This window comes from Trachinotus anak, unplaced genomic scaffold (genome assembly GCF_046630095.1).
Source record: "Trachinotus anak isolate AG129_WGS33_773 ecotype Australia unplaced genomic scaffold, CSIRO_AGI_Tana_v1 ptg000010l, whole genome shotgun sequence".
Classification (NCBI taxonomy): domain Eukaryota; kingdom Metazoa; phylum Chordata; class Actinopteri; order Carangiformes; family Carangidae; genus Trachinotus; species Trachinotus anak.
Window position 1 is genome coordinate 1,172,714 of NW_027273861.1, and position 18,578 is coordinate 1,191,291.

At 41.8% G+C, this 18,578-nt stretch overlaps 1 protein-coding gene across 7 annotated transcripts in view; it reads right to left on the minus strand.

Moving 5' to 3' along the window:
* Positions 1-18,578, minus strand: part of ptprfa (protein tyrosine phosphatase receptor type Fa) — a 278,371-nt gene that overhangs the window by 52,964 nt on the left and 206,829 nt on the right. For 4 of the 7 annotated variants that reach the window (XM_071486773.1, XM_071486772.1, XM_071486775.1 and 1 more), the window contains 6 exons: positions 17,806-17,923; positions 15,766-16,347; positions 13,047-13,144; positions 10,778-11,034; positions 7,379-7,460; positions 1,235-1,447 (listed from right to left, as the gene is read on the minus strand). In XM_071486773.1, the coding sequence (XP_071342874.1) occupies positions 1,235-1,447; positions 7,379-7,460; positions 10,778-11,034; positions 13,047-13,144; positions 15,766-16,347; positions 17,806-17,923 (1,350 nt within the window). Of the gene's footprint in view, positions 1-1,234; positions 1,448-7,378; positions 7,461-10,777; positions 11,035-13,046; positions 13,157-15,765; positions 16,348-17,805; positions 17,924-18,578 lie in introns of all 7 variants that reach the window. The other 3 variants (XM_071486770.1, XM_071486774.1, XM_071486769.1) reach the window with 1 other exon arrangement.

An 18,578-nucleotide genomic window follows, 5' to 3' on the forward strand; every position in this document is an offset into this window, starting at 1 on the left:
TCACTGCAGAGAGGACCAGACCAGACTGTCCACATCTCTCCCTGCCCTCTGCAGCTTCACATTATTCTTTCTTTCTTGTTGCTCTCAATTTAAGGCAGAATTAAACAGAGCAGCTTGACGCTCCATAGTGCTGCTGGGGAAATGTTTCACGGACTGATGAAACAAAGGGAAAACATGCAGCACTATGGTGTAAAAAGGGCAGTGAGCAGTTCTTTAAGAGGGAAGGTCCAAAATTTCTCCTGAAAATTGTGCAGGTCTGAACATGTTCAAGATAGACACAAAAGATGCTGATTGTTTCTGTGATATTAGCTTCAGGATATCGTCCCATTTTATGATTAATCAATACAGAAACTTAGGTGACTCCAAAGGGGTCACTGACTGTGTCTTGTATTATTCATGTTTGTTTCTACATGATTTGTATTGTGTACATCTGGTTACCCTTGAAACAATAAATTCAATGTCATTGTTCTTTTCCATTAAGCTGTGAAGATAATATATTTTTGGTAAGATTTGCTTTTTCATCTTCTTACATCTGTCTGCTGTGTAGAGTTCATCAGGACATGGAAATAGCAGCATGCAGTTCTATAGTGTGATGGCCCCATGGCCTCCACCAGGGCGTGTTTTCATGCAGGCTCCTGATTGGGTGGAGCTGGAGGCCATCAGGGAAGTGGAGGTAGTTGATCACTGTCCTCCACCTAGATTATTTAAGCCCCTCCCATCCTGGCACTGAGGAGGCCCCCTGCCCTCCCTCCTCCTCTGCACCAAATCTCACTTCAGTTTATTTAACATTTCTTGTATCTGTTGTTATTGTTATTCAGTGAACTCTATTTTTGTCAAATTAAATTCATTTGTTACCTCCAAGTGTGTCTTCCTTCATTTGTTATGGTCTCAGAGCTGGGACATAGAGATGCACCATCCTCTGCTCAACCAACTGTAATGTGCATACACCATTAGTGGGGAAGGGTTGCAGCTTTAAAGTATATTAAAGGTGTTTACTACACGAGAAGCATCACGGTGGCTCACCTGGTAGAACACATACCATTAAGGCTCAGTCCAAACCACAGTGGCTCAGGTTTAAGTCAGGCCTGAGGCCCTTTGCTGCAGGTCATGCCCTCTCTCGTTCCCTGACTTCCACACTACAACTATCATCAAAGAGGCAAAAACTGCACCAAAAATAATTGTAAAAAGGTGTTATACATGCTCATATCCTTATAAATACAAAGAAGTCACTCACCGCTTCGTGGCCTGTCAGGTCAGCCAGGATGAAGCAGCGATAATGCTGCTGGCCAGGGAGGGGTTTGTTGTAGTAACCATTGTATTTCATCTCATCCCCCAGAGTGAAGATCTCAGGCAGGACGTCCAGCTTGGCAGTGATGTAGGGCTGTAGCAGGTCCTGGCTCTGTCTCCTCTGTCCCTCCACACTGTTGTCAGCACCAGCCTCCAGGAGCTGCCGGAGGGAAGACACAATCAGATGGTTCAGAATGGAAATATCATGAAGTGGTGTCACAAAGGAAAATATCACATGAAGAAACAAAACTAATCTATGTGCTTCCCTCCACACAGACATCAAGGGACAGTGAAATATTTTTATATTATTTTCATTATTACTATTTATTCTGTTTTATTTATGTGCCTTTTATTCCACATAACCTTATTCTTGTCAAGTCCATGCCCATTGTGTGACCTTTTCATTTCACCCACATCTGTAGAACCACTTTCTTTCAAGGTTATGACTTGGTCCTAAGCAGAGGAAAATATGTATTTTATTGCTTTCTAAATTATGGTAAAGTTAAAGGATCAGTTTGTCATTTTGGGAAATACACTTTGTCACTTTAAAGTCCTTTCCAAGAAACAAAAATGTTATTCTTAAATTTATGGGGTTATACAGATCATGCTAACATTACAACGTGTTAATAGCTGAGCTTTAAAGATGTTAGCAGGTGTGTTTCTGGACTTAGCAGGCTACCTGATTCCCCTGCTCCCAGTCTTTATACTGAGCTAAGGTAACACATCCTGATTCCAGCTCTGCACCTACAGCTACAGTACATACAGAACACTTTGGAAATCCAGCCAGCGCAACTCAAAAATGAAACACTGCTCTTCTCCCAGCGTCCCTCTCCCTGCTTCACCCACATCCTTGTTGTGTCCACTGTCTCAGGTGATACGGGAATCGGGCAGTTCCATGTGTCTGTGCCACTGAGGCCTGTGACTGTTTTCCTCCAAATTTTCAAAGGATAATTCCAGTTTATTACAACTAGTCTCTACTTTTTGAGTTTTTGCAACTTTCACTTTTGTCAATATGGATAAATGGAAATTCTGAAATCTGGGATGTCAGCAACAGATAGATCAAGATGCATGGAAGCAGATGACTGGACAGGGTGTGAACAAGGCGACAGGATATCCAGATTATCTATTGTTTCCATCCTAACTGTTTGTTAGGATGTCAGGAATGCAAACTAAGCCTGACGTTTTTTTGTTTTTTTTAAACTAAGTACTTAGCTCATCGGGTATGAAGTTATTACCACCAATATTTTTTAAATAAAACTATGAAAAAAAGCCCTGATAATCCGGAGGGATCCTTTAAGGTTAGACAAAGCTGTTACACAAGGCTGACAACTGTCACACTACTTCCACATTTGCATCTAATCATGAACATCGGTCATTAAAGCTGGTAAGCAGAGCGTCGTACACAGTGGTGTGAATACTACAAGTAACACTTCAATGTCAGACTTTTATGTTTAGGCTTCAAACCTTTCTCAGCAGTCAGATCAAAGTCTCTATTCATGTACACAGTCCTATGTGTTAGTCATTTTCTCAGTCTTTAGTGAGACATGAATTTGTGTAGGTATACAATGATTACCAGATGATAGAAATTCCCTGTTGTCTGCACCTGAGTCTGGACAGAACAGTGGAACTGAGCATTGACTCACATGATACGTCTTAATCTTAGCATGTTCATGAGAATTCATCAGTTTCTAGCATCTTATACGTAGCCCCTTAACATCTGACCACACTGAGTATAGCTGTTATATTTTGGTGGACACTTCTCTCCCAGTAATCTTGTGTATTTTTGTGTTGGGACTATTTTTGTGATGTGATAGTGATATTTTAGACAATAGTGTGCTTCCAACTTCCTTGTCAGTTTTCTGTGACAGCAAAGCACAAAGCTCCATAAAGAAAAAGTTTTCCCATGACTGTGAGCCATGAGCAGCATCAGTGTGGGACCTCTGTAAAGCAGCCAGTCATTGTGCTTGAGTCAAAAAACTGGTTTGGTATCCATCCATCTCATTTCAGATACACACATCTTTAAAGAATCTTCATCATTGTTTGAGGTATTTTTGGCTTTAATTAGAGTTCAGTAATTCAAATGTTAAACACTTGAATCTTATATCAGACACAGCTGGACCTGTAGAATTTGATCTGCTGTGAATGTCAGAGGGAGAACAGGATCATGGCTTCATTACAGAAGGTCAGCTGTTTCTATTCTTTCCAAATTCCACTTTTCTGCAGAAAGCAATACACCATAGAAATATGATGACTGCTGAACAACAGGCTTAAAATTACATATGAATCATCCATTGATCCATTCATAATTCTTGTATATGCACTGGCTCTATTATTGTAATACAACTCTGCATCTCCCTAATGCTGAGCTGGCACTATCACTATTACTTCAAATAAAGGCATCACAAATTAAGGTAGTTACTGCATGATGGGTTTCCTGAATTCAGAGTACCACAGCTGATGCAAAGCTATGCTACAGCAAAATGTTTGCTAATACTCTCCACTGCATGTTTTCTCTTCTCTGGTTAATCACAATTGTCTGATCAGAACTTTATTTTCAACACATTGTGTTCTTCTTGCCTGGATTTCCCACCATTTACAGTTTACCACCCCCACCAGCCTTCCTCTACTTCCACCTCCAGATTAAGCTTTCCACACAAAATGTCAAATAATTGGATTGCCATGAAATATGCGCTCCAGTTTGCTTTTGGTGAACCCTGCTCAGCCTCTCCCCATCACCATCACCACCACAACATCTGAATATTCTCTAAATTTCTACATTTTTACTTCTACTTTTTGCTGATAAATGTCCCCTTGACATCATCATTAGGCTCAAAAAAAAAAAAAAAAAACGTGAAGAAAGAAAAAAAGAAAAGCATTAACATGGAAACAGAATTATAGAGAGGACCCTTAAAGTTCTACAGACATACATCAGGCCAGCAGCAGTCAGCTAGTTAAAATAGAGATGCCTCTATATTCTAAAAAGATATCACTAAATTAAAAAAAATTAAAAAAACATATACAAACATATACAATCAATCAAACAATATCCAACCCTTCATCAGATAGAAAACACTAACAGTGTATGAAATCACCACTGAAGTAACAACACAGGAAAGTATAAGACCCTTGGTGTGAGGATGTATATATCCAAACAGGAGTGGAGAGTCAACATCACCTCCTTCAGTGTTCCAGTTGTTTTTCCAATTAAGCAAGACCACCGGGACAGATCTATTACATTTGTTGTGTTACAAGATGAAAAGATTCCTATTGAAGATTCTTCTTGAGTGAGGATGATTGACTTTTTATGTGAAATGATATCTTGCAATGGTAACGGCGAGGAGGGATCTGACTGAAGGAGTGTGTGTGTGTGTGTGTGTGTGTGTGTGTGTGTGTTGGGGGGGGGGGTTGTTTACTGAGACTTCATCCACTTTTTGTGTCAACATCAAAGCTATTTTATTGTAGACTCCTATATGTTTTTTGCAAAATTGAGTGATATCTTTTTGGAATATAGAGGCATCTCTGTTTTAATCTAGTCATACTGAATGCATGATGGCTACTGGCCTGATGTATTTCTATTGTGCTCCCAGGGTCCTTTCTATGTGTCTGTTTCTATGTATTACATGCTCACATTTTGGTACTTGTGATTGCATCATTTGATATAATGAGTTTGCATGTATCTCATGTGACTGGAGCCTATGGACTATTTAATATGGTAACTGTGTATAGTGCACTGAGTATGAAGAAGAGTATGTAGCTTGGAACATCAGTGGTGGATAAAGAGTACAGGCCTTTATTTCTTCACATTGTTTCTTTAGTCCTGCACCTGTTTTATGGTTTACTATATATGTGTGTGTGAGTGTGTGTGTGTGTGTACTTGTACTTGCTACATAGTAAGGACCAAAAAAAGTATTTTACTAACAGAGTGAGGACATTTTGGGAAAGTGAGGACATTTTGGCTGGTCCTCACTTTTTGAGACACCTTCAAATCACATTTTGAGGGTTAAGACTTGGTTTTAGAGTTATGGTTAGAATTAGGTTTAGGTTAGGGTCAGGGTCAGGGTTAGGGTTAGGCACTCAGTTGTGATGGTTAAGGTTAGGGTAAGGGGCTAGGGAATGCATTATGTCAGTGAGTGTCCTCACAAAGATAGAAGTACAAGTGTGTGTGTGTGTGTGTGTGTGTGTGTGTGTGTGTGTGTGTGTGTGTGTGTGTGTGTGTGTGTGTGTGTGTGTGTGTGTGTGTGTGTGTGGTGTCATAAACAAGAAACGTAAAGAGGGAGCTGTGCCATTCTCATATCCAGAGTGGGATCAGCTTTTTTAGTGCCCCTAATGCATATTCTTCTGTCTGCTGATTTGGGACCATGACCTCAATATATCTTTGACTGCTTCCCAGTGGAACACAATCTGGAGGTCGGCTTTCAGCTCCTCTAAATGTGTGAGACTCAGGATTTTGTCTGTCCAGCTGTTAAAACACTCTGGGTAGTCCTGTGTGTCCCATACTGTGCTTGCTGGGCCAGAAGATAGACAGCAGTGTTGTGTTGTAAAACTGTTCAAGCTCTAAACACTGGGCTGCTTCTCTATGGACGCATGGCTGGAGGAATACCTGGACTTACTGGACATGGACCAAGCAGCTTGCCCAGTAAGGCAGGACATGTTTATTTGTAGGGCACCTTTCAGACATAAAGAGCTTTGAGGGACACCAGATGTTGTCTTTTGATTTTGATAAATGTGTTTGTATAATTATGCTCAAAAGGCTGATGAATACAGCCTGCCAATGTTCTGAGTCCCAATATCATGAATACCAAGATTTTCTTCATCCTACATTATAATTTGATCAAATAGTGAAAAACGCTGATTGCTCCAACAGCATGTGAACACATTTCCAGAGGAAAAACTTATTTTTTTTTGGCCATCAAACACACAGTGTTTTCAGTCCCCCTAACAGCAGGCTGTAAATAAATCATCAGTGTGTTGTTTGTCCCATCTAAACTTTCCATATTGTTGTGTGTGGTGAAAATCGTAGCCTTAGGGCTTCAGTCAGCTGGAGCCAATTAGTTTAACAAATAACATGGAACAAGATCATGCAGTGCTACTTACAGCTGAAGCACTATGATGTTCTGTCATCTACATAAAGACGGAGGAGAGACTGCTTCATAATCACAGCATTTCCAGATCAGACCAGAGCCTGGCTGTTTCAAAATGTTCCTACAAATCACAACACTTGATCTTCTTTTATGTTAGATATTGACCCGCTCCAAGTGTAGCCATTTAAAATCTGAATGACTTCACATGAACATACTCTCAAACCAAACCTCTCCCAAACCTTAACCAGGGCTGCACAGCCTCCACACACAATCCTGTGGAGGCTGGTAACACAACTCAGAGCTTGATGAACATCCACTGATCGACAATTGGTGACTTTAATGCAGCTGGAAAAGTGGCAAAGAAACTGCTAGAAATTAAACATGGCTGTAGGTTTGATCTGAAAAAAGTTGTTCTGCAAATGGAAAGAAAATGCATTTGTTACTTATAGTAATGATTACAGATAATGGGCCTCATGCAAGACTTTTCAGATCAGATTCAGAAACTGTCTCAACGGCACAAACTTCCTGAATTTAAACATCGCTCTTTTTGTTTAGAGGGAAGTGGTAAGCATAACTACTACATGCCAAACGCCAACCCTCGTCAATCAATCACCTCATTTGTCTCCAGTGGGGCAGTTGGGTACAGCAGTGGGACATATGCACATAAACATAAAACCCAGGGACCATAAATACAACACAAAGACCAGAAGATAAAGGACAATAACAAAACAGAAACAAACAGTATATTAGTAGATAATTAATTAAAACAACATCTACCTTTTTTGGTAGAGGTGGCAGAGGGTATGATAGAGTGTGTGAGTCTGTTTGTTCTGGCTAAAGGGAGTCGAGGAGGAAACCAGGGCCAGACAATGAAACTACTGATGTAAAGCAGCATTACCCCCCAGCATTAACCAACATCCGAGTCTTAACAGAAAATGGAAGGGTTTACCTTTGTGGGAGCATCTGTATCTGTGTGGAAGTAGCAGCAGTATAACAGCACATCCACTCACCTCGTGGATGTCCATGTCTTCAGGGTTCTCCCAACTGCTCAGAGAAGCCGGGGTGACAGGGACAACCACTATGTAGTACCACCTGAATCAAACACAGAAACACAACCGCATCACACACCTTTATTACATGTGTACACAGACACAAAACACAGAGTCATACAGTGCATCCGGAAAGTATTCACAGCACTTCACTTTTTCCACATTTTGTTATGTTACAGCCTTATTCCAAAATGGATTAAATTATTTTTTACTTCAACATTCTACACACACTACTAATGACAAATAATAATAATGACAAAGTGAAAAAAGTTTGCTTGAAACTTTTGCTAATTTATTAAAAATAAAAAACTAAAATATAACATGTAGTATTCACAGCCTTTTCTCAATGCTTTGCTGAAGTGCTGGCAGCAATTACAGCCTCAAGTCTTTTTGAGTATGATGCTACAAGCTTGGCACACCTATTTTTGGGCAGTTTCTCCCATTCTTCTTTGCAGAACCTCTCAAGCTCCATCAGGTTGGATGGGGAGCGTCGGTGCACAGCCATTTTCAGATCTCTCCAGAGATGTTCAATCGGGTTCAAGTCTGGGCTCTGGCTGGGCCACTCAAGGACATTCACAGAGTTGTCCCGAAGCCACTCCTTTGTTATCTTGGCTGTGTGCTTAGGGTCGTTGTCCTGTTGGAAGATGAACCTTTGCCCCAGTCTGAGGTCCAGAGCGCTCTGGAGCAGGTTATCATCAAGGATGTCTCTGTACATTGCTGCATTCATCTTTCCCTCGACCCTGACTAGTCTCCCAGTTCCTGCTGCCGAAAAACATCCCCACAGCATGATGCTGCCACCACCATGCTTCACTGTAGGGATGGTACTGGCCAGGTGATGAGTGGTGCCTGGTTTGCTCCAGACATGACGCTTGGCATTCAGGCCAAAGAGTTCAATCTTTGTTTCATCAGACCAGAGAATTTTGTTTCTCATGGTCTGAGAGTCCTTCAGGTGCCTTTTGGCAAACTCCAGGCGGGCTGTCATGTGCCTTTTACTGAGGAGTGGCTTCTGTCTGGCCACTCTACTATACAGGCCTGATTGGTGGACTGCTGCAGAAATGGTTGTCCTTCTGGAAGGTTCTCCTCTCTCCACAGAGCAACGCTGGAGCACTGTCAGAGTGACCATTGATTTCTTGGTCACCTCCCTGACTAAGGCCCTTCTGCCCCGATCGCTCAGATTGGTCAGGCGGCCAGCTCTAGGAAGAGTCCTGGTGGTTCCAAACTTCTTCCATTTACGGATGATGGAGGCCACTGTGCTCACTGAGACCTTCAATGCTGCAGGAATTTTTCTGTACCCTTCCCCAGATCTGTGCCTCGATACAATCCTGTCTCAGAGGTCTACAGACAATTCCTTGGACTTCATGGCTTGGTTTGTGCTCTGACATGCACTGTCAACTATGGGACCTTATATAGACAGGTGTGTGCCTTCCCAAATCATGTCCAATCAACTGAATTTACCACAGGTGGACTCCAATCAAGTTGTAGAAACATCTGAAGTATGATCAGTGCAAACAGGATGCATATGAGCTCAATTTTAAGTGTCATGGCAAAGGCTGTGAATACTTAAGTACATGTGATTTTTTTTGTTTTTTTTTGCAAAAATTTCAAGCAAACTTTTTTCACTTTGTCATTACGGGGTATTGTGTGTACAATTTTGAGGTAAAAACTGAATTTAATCCATTTTGGAATAAGGCTATAACATAACAAAATGTGGAAAAAGTGAAGTGCTGTGAATACTTTCTGGATGTACTGTACATGCAGTTTCATTCAGTCATCTATTGCTAATGCAACAGTTCCCAAATGTCTTCTTCAGTGAAATGGCTGAAAAAAAGTCACCTTTTGAGTGGAAGAATTGAAAAGTGACATTGCAGCAGGCATCTACCTGGAACTGCACAAAAATGAGAAGTTTACCAGCTTCCTGAGAATAAACAAAAACCTGAACATGTTCTCCAACAGAACTCCCCTACTAGTCCTATCATCTTCTCAGGGACTGGTGTGGGCTGGCTTTGTGTTGCACATCTTCTCCAATCAGAGATGTAGCTGTGAGACTGACACTCTTAACTCATTTTCAGTGTTCAGCTCTGATCTGTATTTTGTCTTAAACCTATCTCACACTGGTAAGACGTGGCAAAAGGAAGGAGTAGGGCAGGGCTCTTGTAGCTGTGGGTAGTCTTTTTCCACTCCAATCCAAAATGCAGCCAGTGTCTCTGAATTAAACTGCAGCCTCAGTGTTGAATCAGGGGTGACATCGATGAACTGTTCTTCCTCTGCAGTGCTGTGGTCAGCAGCAGAGTCCTGCACTGGGAAATACCTCTGGAACTGTTTGTGTGAGGCACAGATATGAGTTTTCATACATGGGATCACTGTGTTCTGCAGCTTGTTGACCTGATTCAATGTCTTGGTCCAGTTTCAGTTTTTTTCAACTTTATTTCCATGGGCAGTTTACTGCTTACCCTCACCGTTCCTGCTAAAGCATGTGTTGTAAAACTTTTGACTGGTGGTGTAGAGATTGCATTAGTTATTTGTTTTTCTCCATCCGCCCACTTCTCTTACTAAAGCTTACTTTGGTGATTTCTTCAGAGAAATAAACACTTGAAACACAATTAAGTCAAAATAATTTACAGTGCCTGTCTTCTTGACTGAACTGGGTAGTAATAAAAAATAAGCTTGTACTGAAATGCAGCCTCTGCACTGGGATTCTTTGGCTGAATAATTGTGGTTTTAAAGCTCAGCTCTTAAATAAAGTGCTGCCTGGTGTCAGACAAGTGCTGTGGAGTGGCACTGAGGTTCTTGCTCATATGGCCATGTAGTTCTGGATTGTTGGGACTGAATGTTCTGTTCTCTGACCTAGAAGAACTGTTGCTGCAGATAATTGTCTGTTTATGAACGGCCTGGAGCAGGACAGGAAGTAAACAAACCAGACATGTAACAGCTGTTAAAACTCAACAGCACTGATTACAGTACTTTGTACTTCACACTGGAGAAAACATAACAATGTGGTGATCAATTCATAAGCGTCTTTTGTGATTGATTCCTAATCAGATTTTTGTTATTTTAAGACTGTTCATGATGGACATGAGTGTGTCATATTGAATGTTTCAAGTTACGACTCAGTCATTCAACTACTGATTGGTGACATTATACATTTCAACATTACAAATTCACCGACGGTTAAATTCCACGCTCCAGTATTTGAATCATTCCAGGTTTATTTGCTTTCATAATTGAATTTGCCTTCATTTGTTTCTGTGACTCTAAAATCTAATTGAGAGGAGAGAGGATACTTCAGGGCCACCTCTGAAATCACAAATCATCCACAGCTTTTCAGTGTGGTTTCCCCTCAGACAAACAGACACCACACACCTGATGGGGGCTCCGGCAGGGACCCTGGGCAGACTGATGGTCACTTTACCACCCTCCTCCACATCGTGCTGGTATCGAGCAGGTTTCATCTTCAGCAGGTCTGGAGCTGTGCGGATGGAAACCTGCTGCTGGAGGCCTCCGGCGCTGTTCCCCCGGCTCATCAGCACGAAAGAATAATCAGTGTCCGGCTGCAGCTGTGTGATCAGCTTCCTCTTCAGGTTGCCTTGAACCTCCACACTCTGCTGGTTGTACAGGATCTGAAGCCAAGATGAAGTTTCTTACTTACACTGACACAGTTTGACTGAACAGATGTGGAGAAGTGTAACTGACACCAAGAAAAATACAACTCTGGAGGAAGTGATGAAGTTTGATTACATGGAAATATTCTGTCTTATAAAAGCTGGATATCAAGAGGTACATGAATGATTTTCTCCCTCTCTTCCTTGTGTTGTTTCTTCTGACTTTACAGGAAGAGTTCATCACTGGGAAATACTTTTATTCTCGTTGAGAATCAGATGAGACGACTGATACCACAGGATGTAAAATCATAAATATCTACAAACACTTATACATGTTGTATCTTGTTTGTTTAACTGGTACACAAACAAAATGTGTCATTTTACACATTAAAACTAAAAAAGTTGAACTCTCCAGCCATAGCACAGGTTGCCAGATACAGTGAGATCAGGATTTGGTTTTGGTCTAGTACCAAACCTGGCAACCTCACTATGACAATAAGACTTCTGGAAGCTGCTCGCAGTCACTGTCAGGATGTTGTTCACCAAGAAATTGTTCCTGCATTAAAGTCACTGTAAAACTAGAATCAGCACCTCCACCAACCAGCCCAGTATCAGGAAGTAAGGTCACAGTCTCTCCATCCTGAGTTACAGTGTTAAATAACAGCCAGAAGTGTTTTTACAGACTATATGAAGTCACAGTGAAGTTGACCTTTGACCTTTTGGATATAAAATGTCATCAATCTATCATTTTATCCTGTTACACATTTGTGTTATAATCAGGGCCCTGGCTGTCACCAGCATAACCACCCAGTCTCCTAAACATTACACTCATATACACCAAACTGTGACTGGATTACATTTCCTAAATGTTCCATCATAATATCCCATCTTCCACTTGTAGTGACTCCAACATTATTAAACTGTTGTGTGGCTGTGTTTAGACTCACAGCTCATGGTTCAGGTCAGGGACAGATCCTGGTCTGGTTTAATACAGAAAAAGTTCACAGTGACTTCAGACATTTACCTGGAACCAATCTCAACTAAAAGCTGCTGTTTGATGTTACAAACCCCAGTCTCTGGTGTGACAGTCAAGCACTCTGCTGCTGCAATTTAGTTGTAAATTAAGTCTAGGAGACAGGGTTCCTGAAAAGCTTTCAGTGTTGGTTGGCATATATGTTCACAGAGCCAGGCCAGCTGTTTCATCCAGCTAACCTAAACCCAGACTTGAAACACGACACAACACTGACGTCCATCTCACCCTCGGAAAGACAGTGATTAAGAGCATTTCCAAAAAAACAAAGAGCAGCCTTCATATTAGCCCAGTGCCATCATCACCTTTGAAACACATTACTGAATATGATAACACTGTTATTTGTAGCTTCACGTCACTTTGCACCACACTTTGTGACCTTGCTGCCTCCGATGTTCTCTGCTTTTATTTTGTGAAGCACTCAATAACTCACTGTTTTCTGTCACAAGGTGCTAAATCAGTACAGTTTGATTTAGTTACATATAGATTATATTGCTGCTCACCCACGGTCATAAAGTTTTGTTTTTGCACTGTAGCTTATCATCAGAGCCACACAGTGACAAGACAGACAGGTGCCTTACAAATGGCTGGTCATGAAGTCATGAAGTACAGTTAGAGGCAAAATCTAATATGGTGCAAATTGATTTTGTGGATGATTTATGGAGCAGCTGCTCTTTAAAGGAGGCCAATACCACAAAAAGTTTCACACAGTGAGTATTTCTGTTTTGTTGTTTTGATTTTTTAGTTTTGTTATTTCGATTTTACATTTTGTTGAAATGTAAAACAAAAAAGTTTTTTTTCTTATCATAGTGATTTGATTATATTGTGTTAGTCGTGCCACTTCCTGCCCGTACACACAGCTGCTAAGTCACAGAGAGTTCACTCATAATTTATTTCATAGCTAACATGAAACTACAGCTCATGAATGATTAAACGAACACTGACTACAGTGATGAAACAGAGTCTGTCTGTAATGTCTGTGTGAGTGAACTTATCTTACCTTCAGAGGCACTTGAGATTTGTAGGTCTCTGGCACTTCCCAGGTCAGCAGGACGGAGGTCTTCATCACAGCCTTCACACCAAAGTTCTTGGTGAACACTGGGGGAAGGTCTGGATGATTATTAGGTGGTTAATTTGATTGTGGATATGACTAAGATGATTCAAAGTTAATGACTTGGTGCAAGAAAATGATGTTTATGTCAACTAAAACATGGTTATTTACACTATACGATAAAATTAATCAAATTGTCTTAATTGTCTGATTAATCAACATCACAGAACTAATCTGAAGATCCCATGCAGTCTGGACAGAGTGTAAAACCTGCTGGACTTCTCTGATAAAGCTGCTTCACTAAACCACTTCTGTAAACATCCCGTCTCTCCTGAAGGCTGACACAGTCCAAGATGCAGAGACCCCAGGCAGGGGCAGAACACACAAAGAAGACAAGAAGAGTGGAGCCATGGCTGGAGTTGCTGTGGTACAAATGCTGAATTTAAAGTCTGGTTTTTGCAGACAGTAGATACCAATAAAAATGCGACCTGCTGCTGAATGACAAACAAATATGTTTAGATGGTGAAGGTTTCCAGTGGAAACACTAAGGACTCTCTTCTCCTGCCAGCACAAAGCCAGACAGATTTTCTTCCCTGAGTCAGTAGTTTTCTCTCTGTCTGTCTGTGTCTGTTTCTCTCTTCTCCCTCTGCAGATGCAGGACAATTTGTCGGGTTTAGTTTGTGTGTTCTGTGAGTCTCGCACAACAACTTGTAGAATATATTTTCTGGTTGATACACCTGCAGTGATCAGGAACAGGTGAACAGCAGCAGCAATGATGATGTGGAGAGATATGGTTTGTCTAATTTTAGTCCCAGATGGTGCAGCAGCAGCAGCTTCATTAACTATTTAAATCTTCAGACCTGATAACAGGATCAAACAGTAATTAATGTTCTCTGTTTTTCTAAATATCACAGGAGAGCTATTTGTCACAGACTCAGAGAAGCTGAACAGTAATATCCCACAGCATTATATGAACTCCTCAATCTATTTAATGTGTCGTGTCAAACTGATTATTACTGTGAGTTTTCCATTTTTTTCCACTTCCTGTCATGTTTCTAAAGATTTGCAGTTGTGGCTCCGAGGCATGGAAGCGTGTCCATATAATCAGTAACACCACAAAATTATCCACTCTACATGCCATGAACAGAGAAGATGGGAGGTGGTATTCATACCATAAACACTACTGGATTCCTGGCCTACCTGGTGACCACACATAGACAGGTGCATGTGATCCTTTACTCTGTATCACAGAACTGCTGGTTTAGACAAAACCAGCAGTTTTTCATGATGGCAACCAAAGCTCTCAGTGAGTGAACTGACACAGAAAAGTGCCTTCAGGATTTCTGTGTTGTCTGAGAATAATAATAATAATAATAATAATAATACTGTAAGAGTAGTTTCAAAGTGCCTCACAATTAATAAATATGAGAAGAGCCAATCTTCTTCATAGGCCTAGAAATACACACATATACACATAAAGGGAATATTAGAAGTTGTCCTTTTTCATGAAGACAATGTTTGAAGAGGGGGCAGAGGACGACCATGTGATGGAATTAATCCTGCAGGCCTAGAGGTTATATCATGAACAGGGAGGTACATCTGAAGTACTCTGTACAATGTGTACTACGTACTATGTACTACATTAACATTAAATATGTTTATACAGCAAGATTAGTGAATAGTTTCAGTTGACTACCTTCCTGATGATGTAGTCACCAAGCACTAAGAGTTGCAGCTCAAACTACACAACTTAATGACACTGTGAGCATTCAGTGCAACTGTTGTGATTAATGATGGTTCATACAATGGAAATGACCAATGAAGTTACAACAATATTTCAAACTATGGTTTTGGTAAACAGTTGCATTGCAACTGTACGGTAACTAGTTAGCAACTATGCTTTTGGGTAGGTTGTGGAGACAGAGGCATCCTCCATGTTTTTTCCTTCTGCTCAGGTCTGCATACTTGAGGCACAGCTTCCACAGCGTACCGGATAGCTGACTGTGCATTTTTTCAAAACACTGGCTCCAATCTCCAAATCCTGTTTTGCATGTGTCTGTTTAAAGATATGAGGACTGTTAAATTTGCATTGGATACATAAGAACTGATATTTTGAAGTTGGTCTTGCTGAATGTTTCATATAGAGGAGCAGAACCTCTGAGTTTAAATGTATTAATTAGCCTTTAATAATTGTTTAGACAACTATAACCAGCTGTGCCAATATTCCAGCAGCTGCAGCACCATCATACGTTAGCAGCATCGTTCTACGATTGCCAGCATATTTGTGCTGTAGTGTTTGTCTTTCTGTTGTATAGTTTTTATTTTGGAACTTTAAGTGCTTGACGGACATGAACTTTTTTTCTCTACCTCAAAGACCTCAGCTTTTTACCTGTTGCTCCCTTTAAAGTGAATGACAGGAGATTATGGGACTGAAACTCGCCTGACTCTCCCTGCTGATTTTCGTATTCCTCCTACTAATGTGCTCAGCTTCTCCTCCATGTTGCACTGAGCTGCCAACACCTGTGATCACATGTCACATGTGCTCAGGGTAATAAATCAACATGAAGAAATTGTGGAGTGATGTATGGAGTGCTGAGGTCACAGATGAAGCTACAGAGAGCTGTCCACAAGCACAAAGAAGACCTAATTGACAGCCTGTGGTTCTCACCTGGCATTGAGGTGGACATGGTCCTGCTCTGGATGCTGGGGCTGATGGGACCTCCCCCCTTACTGGTGAAAGCTTGGACTCTGATGTCGTAGGTCATGTCAGGCTGCAAACCTTGGATGGTCATCTGTGTTTCTGTGGTACTGTTTGTGTTGTTGTGCTGGCTATTGATATCTCGATACACCACCATGTACTTCACAATCTTCCCATTCCTATCAGCCAGAGGAGGGGGGTCCCAGGCCAGCTGGGTGGAGGTGGCGGTCAGACCCACCACACTGAGGTTCTGGGGGTAGCTGCTGGGAATGTCTTCAGGGGTACTGATCTCCTTCATGTACTCCTCCCCGTTGCCTGCTCGGTTCTTGGCGCTCAGTTTGAAGATGTAGGTGGCTCCCTTGTGGAGGCCGGTGACCGTGAAATGATCGTCCACCTTTCTGAAGTCTTTGATAGTGAAAGCCTCCTCCTCTGCTCTCTTGTACTGCAGCTGGTATCCTACATGCTCCCCCACCATCTCCTTGGGCGGCTGCCACTGGATAAGGGCAGTGTTCCCTATAGTGGTGCTGATCATCATGGTGGGCTTACCAGGCACTGGAAGACAGGAAATATTCTCCAACATTCATGTCATTATAACTCCTACAATACCAAACTCATCAAACAGCAACAGACAGCATCTTCCTTTTAAAGTGTAGTATCTCCTCAGCTGGGTGGAGAAAATTGAACAGCTTTTAAAGGGTCTCATAATTACAAGGTTATGATGCTGGCTTGTCAAAGTAATTGGTGTAATTGTAATATCATTAATAGGTCAGGGCAGTGGTAGGTTCTGGGTTTGAGTCCCGGGGCCTGGGGCCTTTCTTTGTGGAGTTTGCATGTTCTCCCTGTGTCTGTGTTCCCTCCCGGTTCTCCAGCTTCCTCCCACAGTCCAAAGACATGATCATTAGGTTGATTGGTGACTCTAAATTGCCCATAGGTGTGTAATGAGTGTGTGTGTGGCTGTTTGTCTCTATATGTCAGCCCTGTGATAGACTGGCGACCTGTCCAGGGTGTACCCCGCAGTATAGAAAATGGATGGATGGATTAATAGATCAGGCAGGGTACCAAGCATGAGCGGTCAGATGATCTGATTAACTAACACTTTCTTTGGAGCTAAAACTGAAAGTGAATATGTACATAATGTCACAGAGATCCAGTCAGCTGGACTCTGGTCTGTGTGCTGTGACAGATGGAAGTTTAACATTCACTTTTGTTTCCTGCTCAAAATATAAATTCCTGGGGATGTGTTTACGACAACAAAAACAAACCCATCCTCTAGTCATGAACCCTTTAACCATGATCTTTCTCTCACTCTATATAGATATATCACATCTTGAACCTCATCTCTTTTGTTACATTTGCTCCTCTGTCCACTCTTCTCCAGAGACTTCAGCCCCTAAATCAGAGACCTTCAGAAACGCTGCTGGACACTGTTTTAGTCTGAAAAGTCCAGGGTTGTGTACCAGTGGACAACATGGATAATGAATTAAAGTGTTACTGACCTTGATGTCTTTGCAGCAGCTGTTGTTCAGTTCAGTTCTATATTTAACTCTACAACTGTCTTTGCTGTTCCTCCTTCAGAGGATTTACTGTCACTAATCAACTGAGAAGAGACAATCTGCTTCCTGTTTACACCGGCTCACACATGCCCTGTGAATGGTCACATATGACCGTTTTCAGGTGCATTAGTGTGGATGCACTTCTGCATTTCTGACACAGAGCTAAATCGGTTGTCTGGATGTAGTAGCGTGGACGTAGCCTTAGTGAAGTCAATGTTTGCAAGAAAGGAGGCTTCAGTACAACCCTGAGGATGGTAAACTGAACAAGGCTCTGTTCTGCTTATGAATTCACCAAATTGATTTAAAGAGGTAAAATGTGTTGTCCCGTCAGAGCTAACAACTGTGTTGGTGCTGGCAAAAACATGAAGATGGACTCCCCTGGAATTTTACTAAATAACTAAGAGTATTCAATTCATATTGTGTGAGTGTGCAACACATGAATCTACACAACACACACCTGCCCCTGTGGTGGTGACCATCTTGGCTTTGCTGCGAGCACCATCACCTTTAGTGGTATACGCAGCGACAGTCAGAGAGTAGGTTGTCTCTGGGAGCAGACCTGTTATGATGGCCTCCTGCAGAGAGACACAGAAGAAGAAGGAGATGGAGATACAGGGAGGGATTTAGTCCAGACACTCATTAGACAAGTCAAACAACATGTGTAAGCTTCACGATTCCAGTTCAAACCGCAATTTTAAGGAATAAATCAAGTGAGGGTCATGAATGTCACCCTGGAGTGTTTTTAGATGAGATGGTGAAGCTGACTGCAAACACTCACTGGAACCATGACAGGAAAAACAGCATGTTGCTTTGGTCAGCTCCTAAAAGCAGGACTGAGTTACAGAGGGGTGATAATCTAAGGGAAAATAATGAGTCTTTAATAAATGTCTTCATAAGGAGTTGGGCCAGCATGTGCCACCAGATCAGCTTCACTGCTCCCTGTCACTGGTTCTCAGAGTCTTTGGACCGAAGGATCAACACTCTTCTTCCTGAAGATATTCCCTCACGTGATGTTGTGATGATGGTGGTGGAGGGCACTGTCTCACACGGAGTTCCTACATCTCCGATAGGTCTTCAACTTGAGATCTGGTAACTGTAAGGGCAGGGGCATGTTATTCACATCATCTTCATCCTCATCGAACCATCAGTGATCCCTCGTGACCTGTGGATGGGGTCACCGCTGTACTTTCTCCACAGTTTGTCACTGGTCTGCAGATGTGCTATACAGTC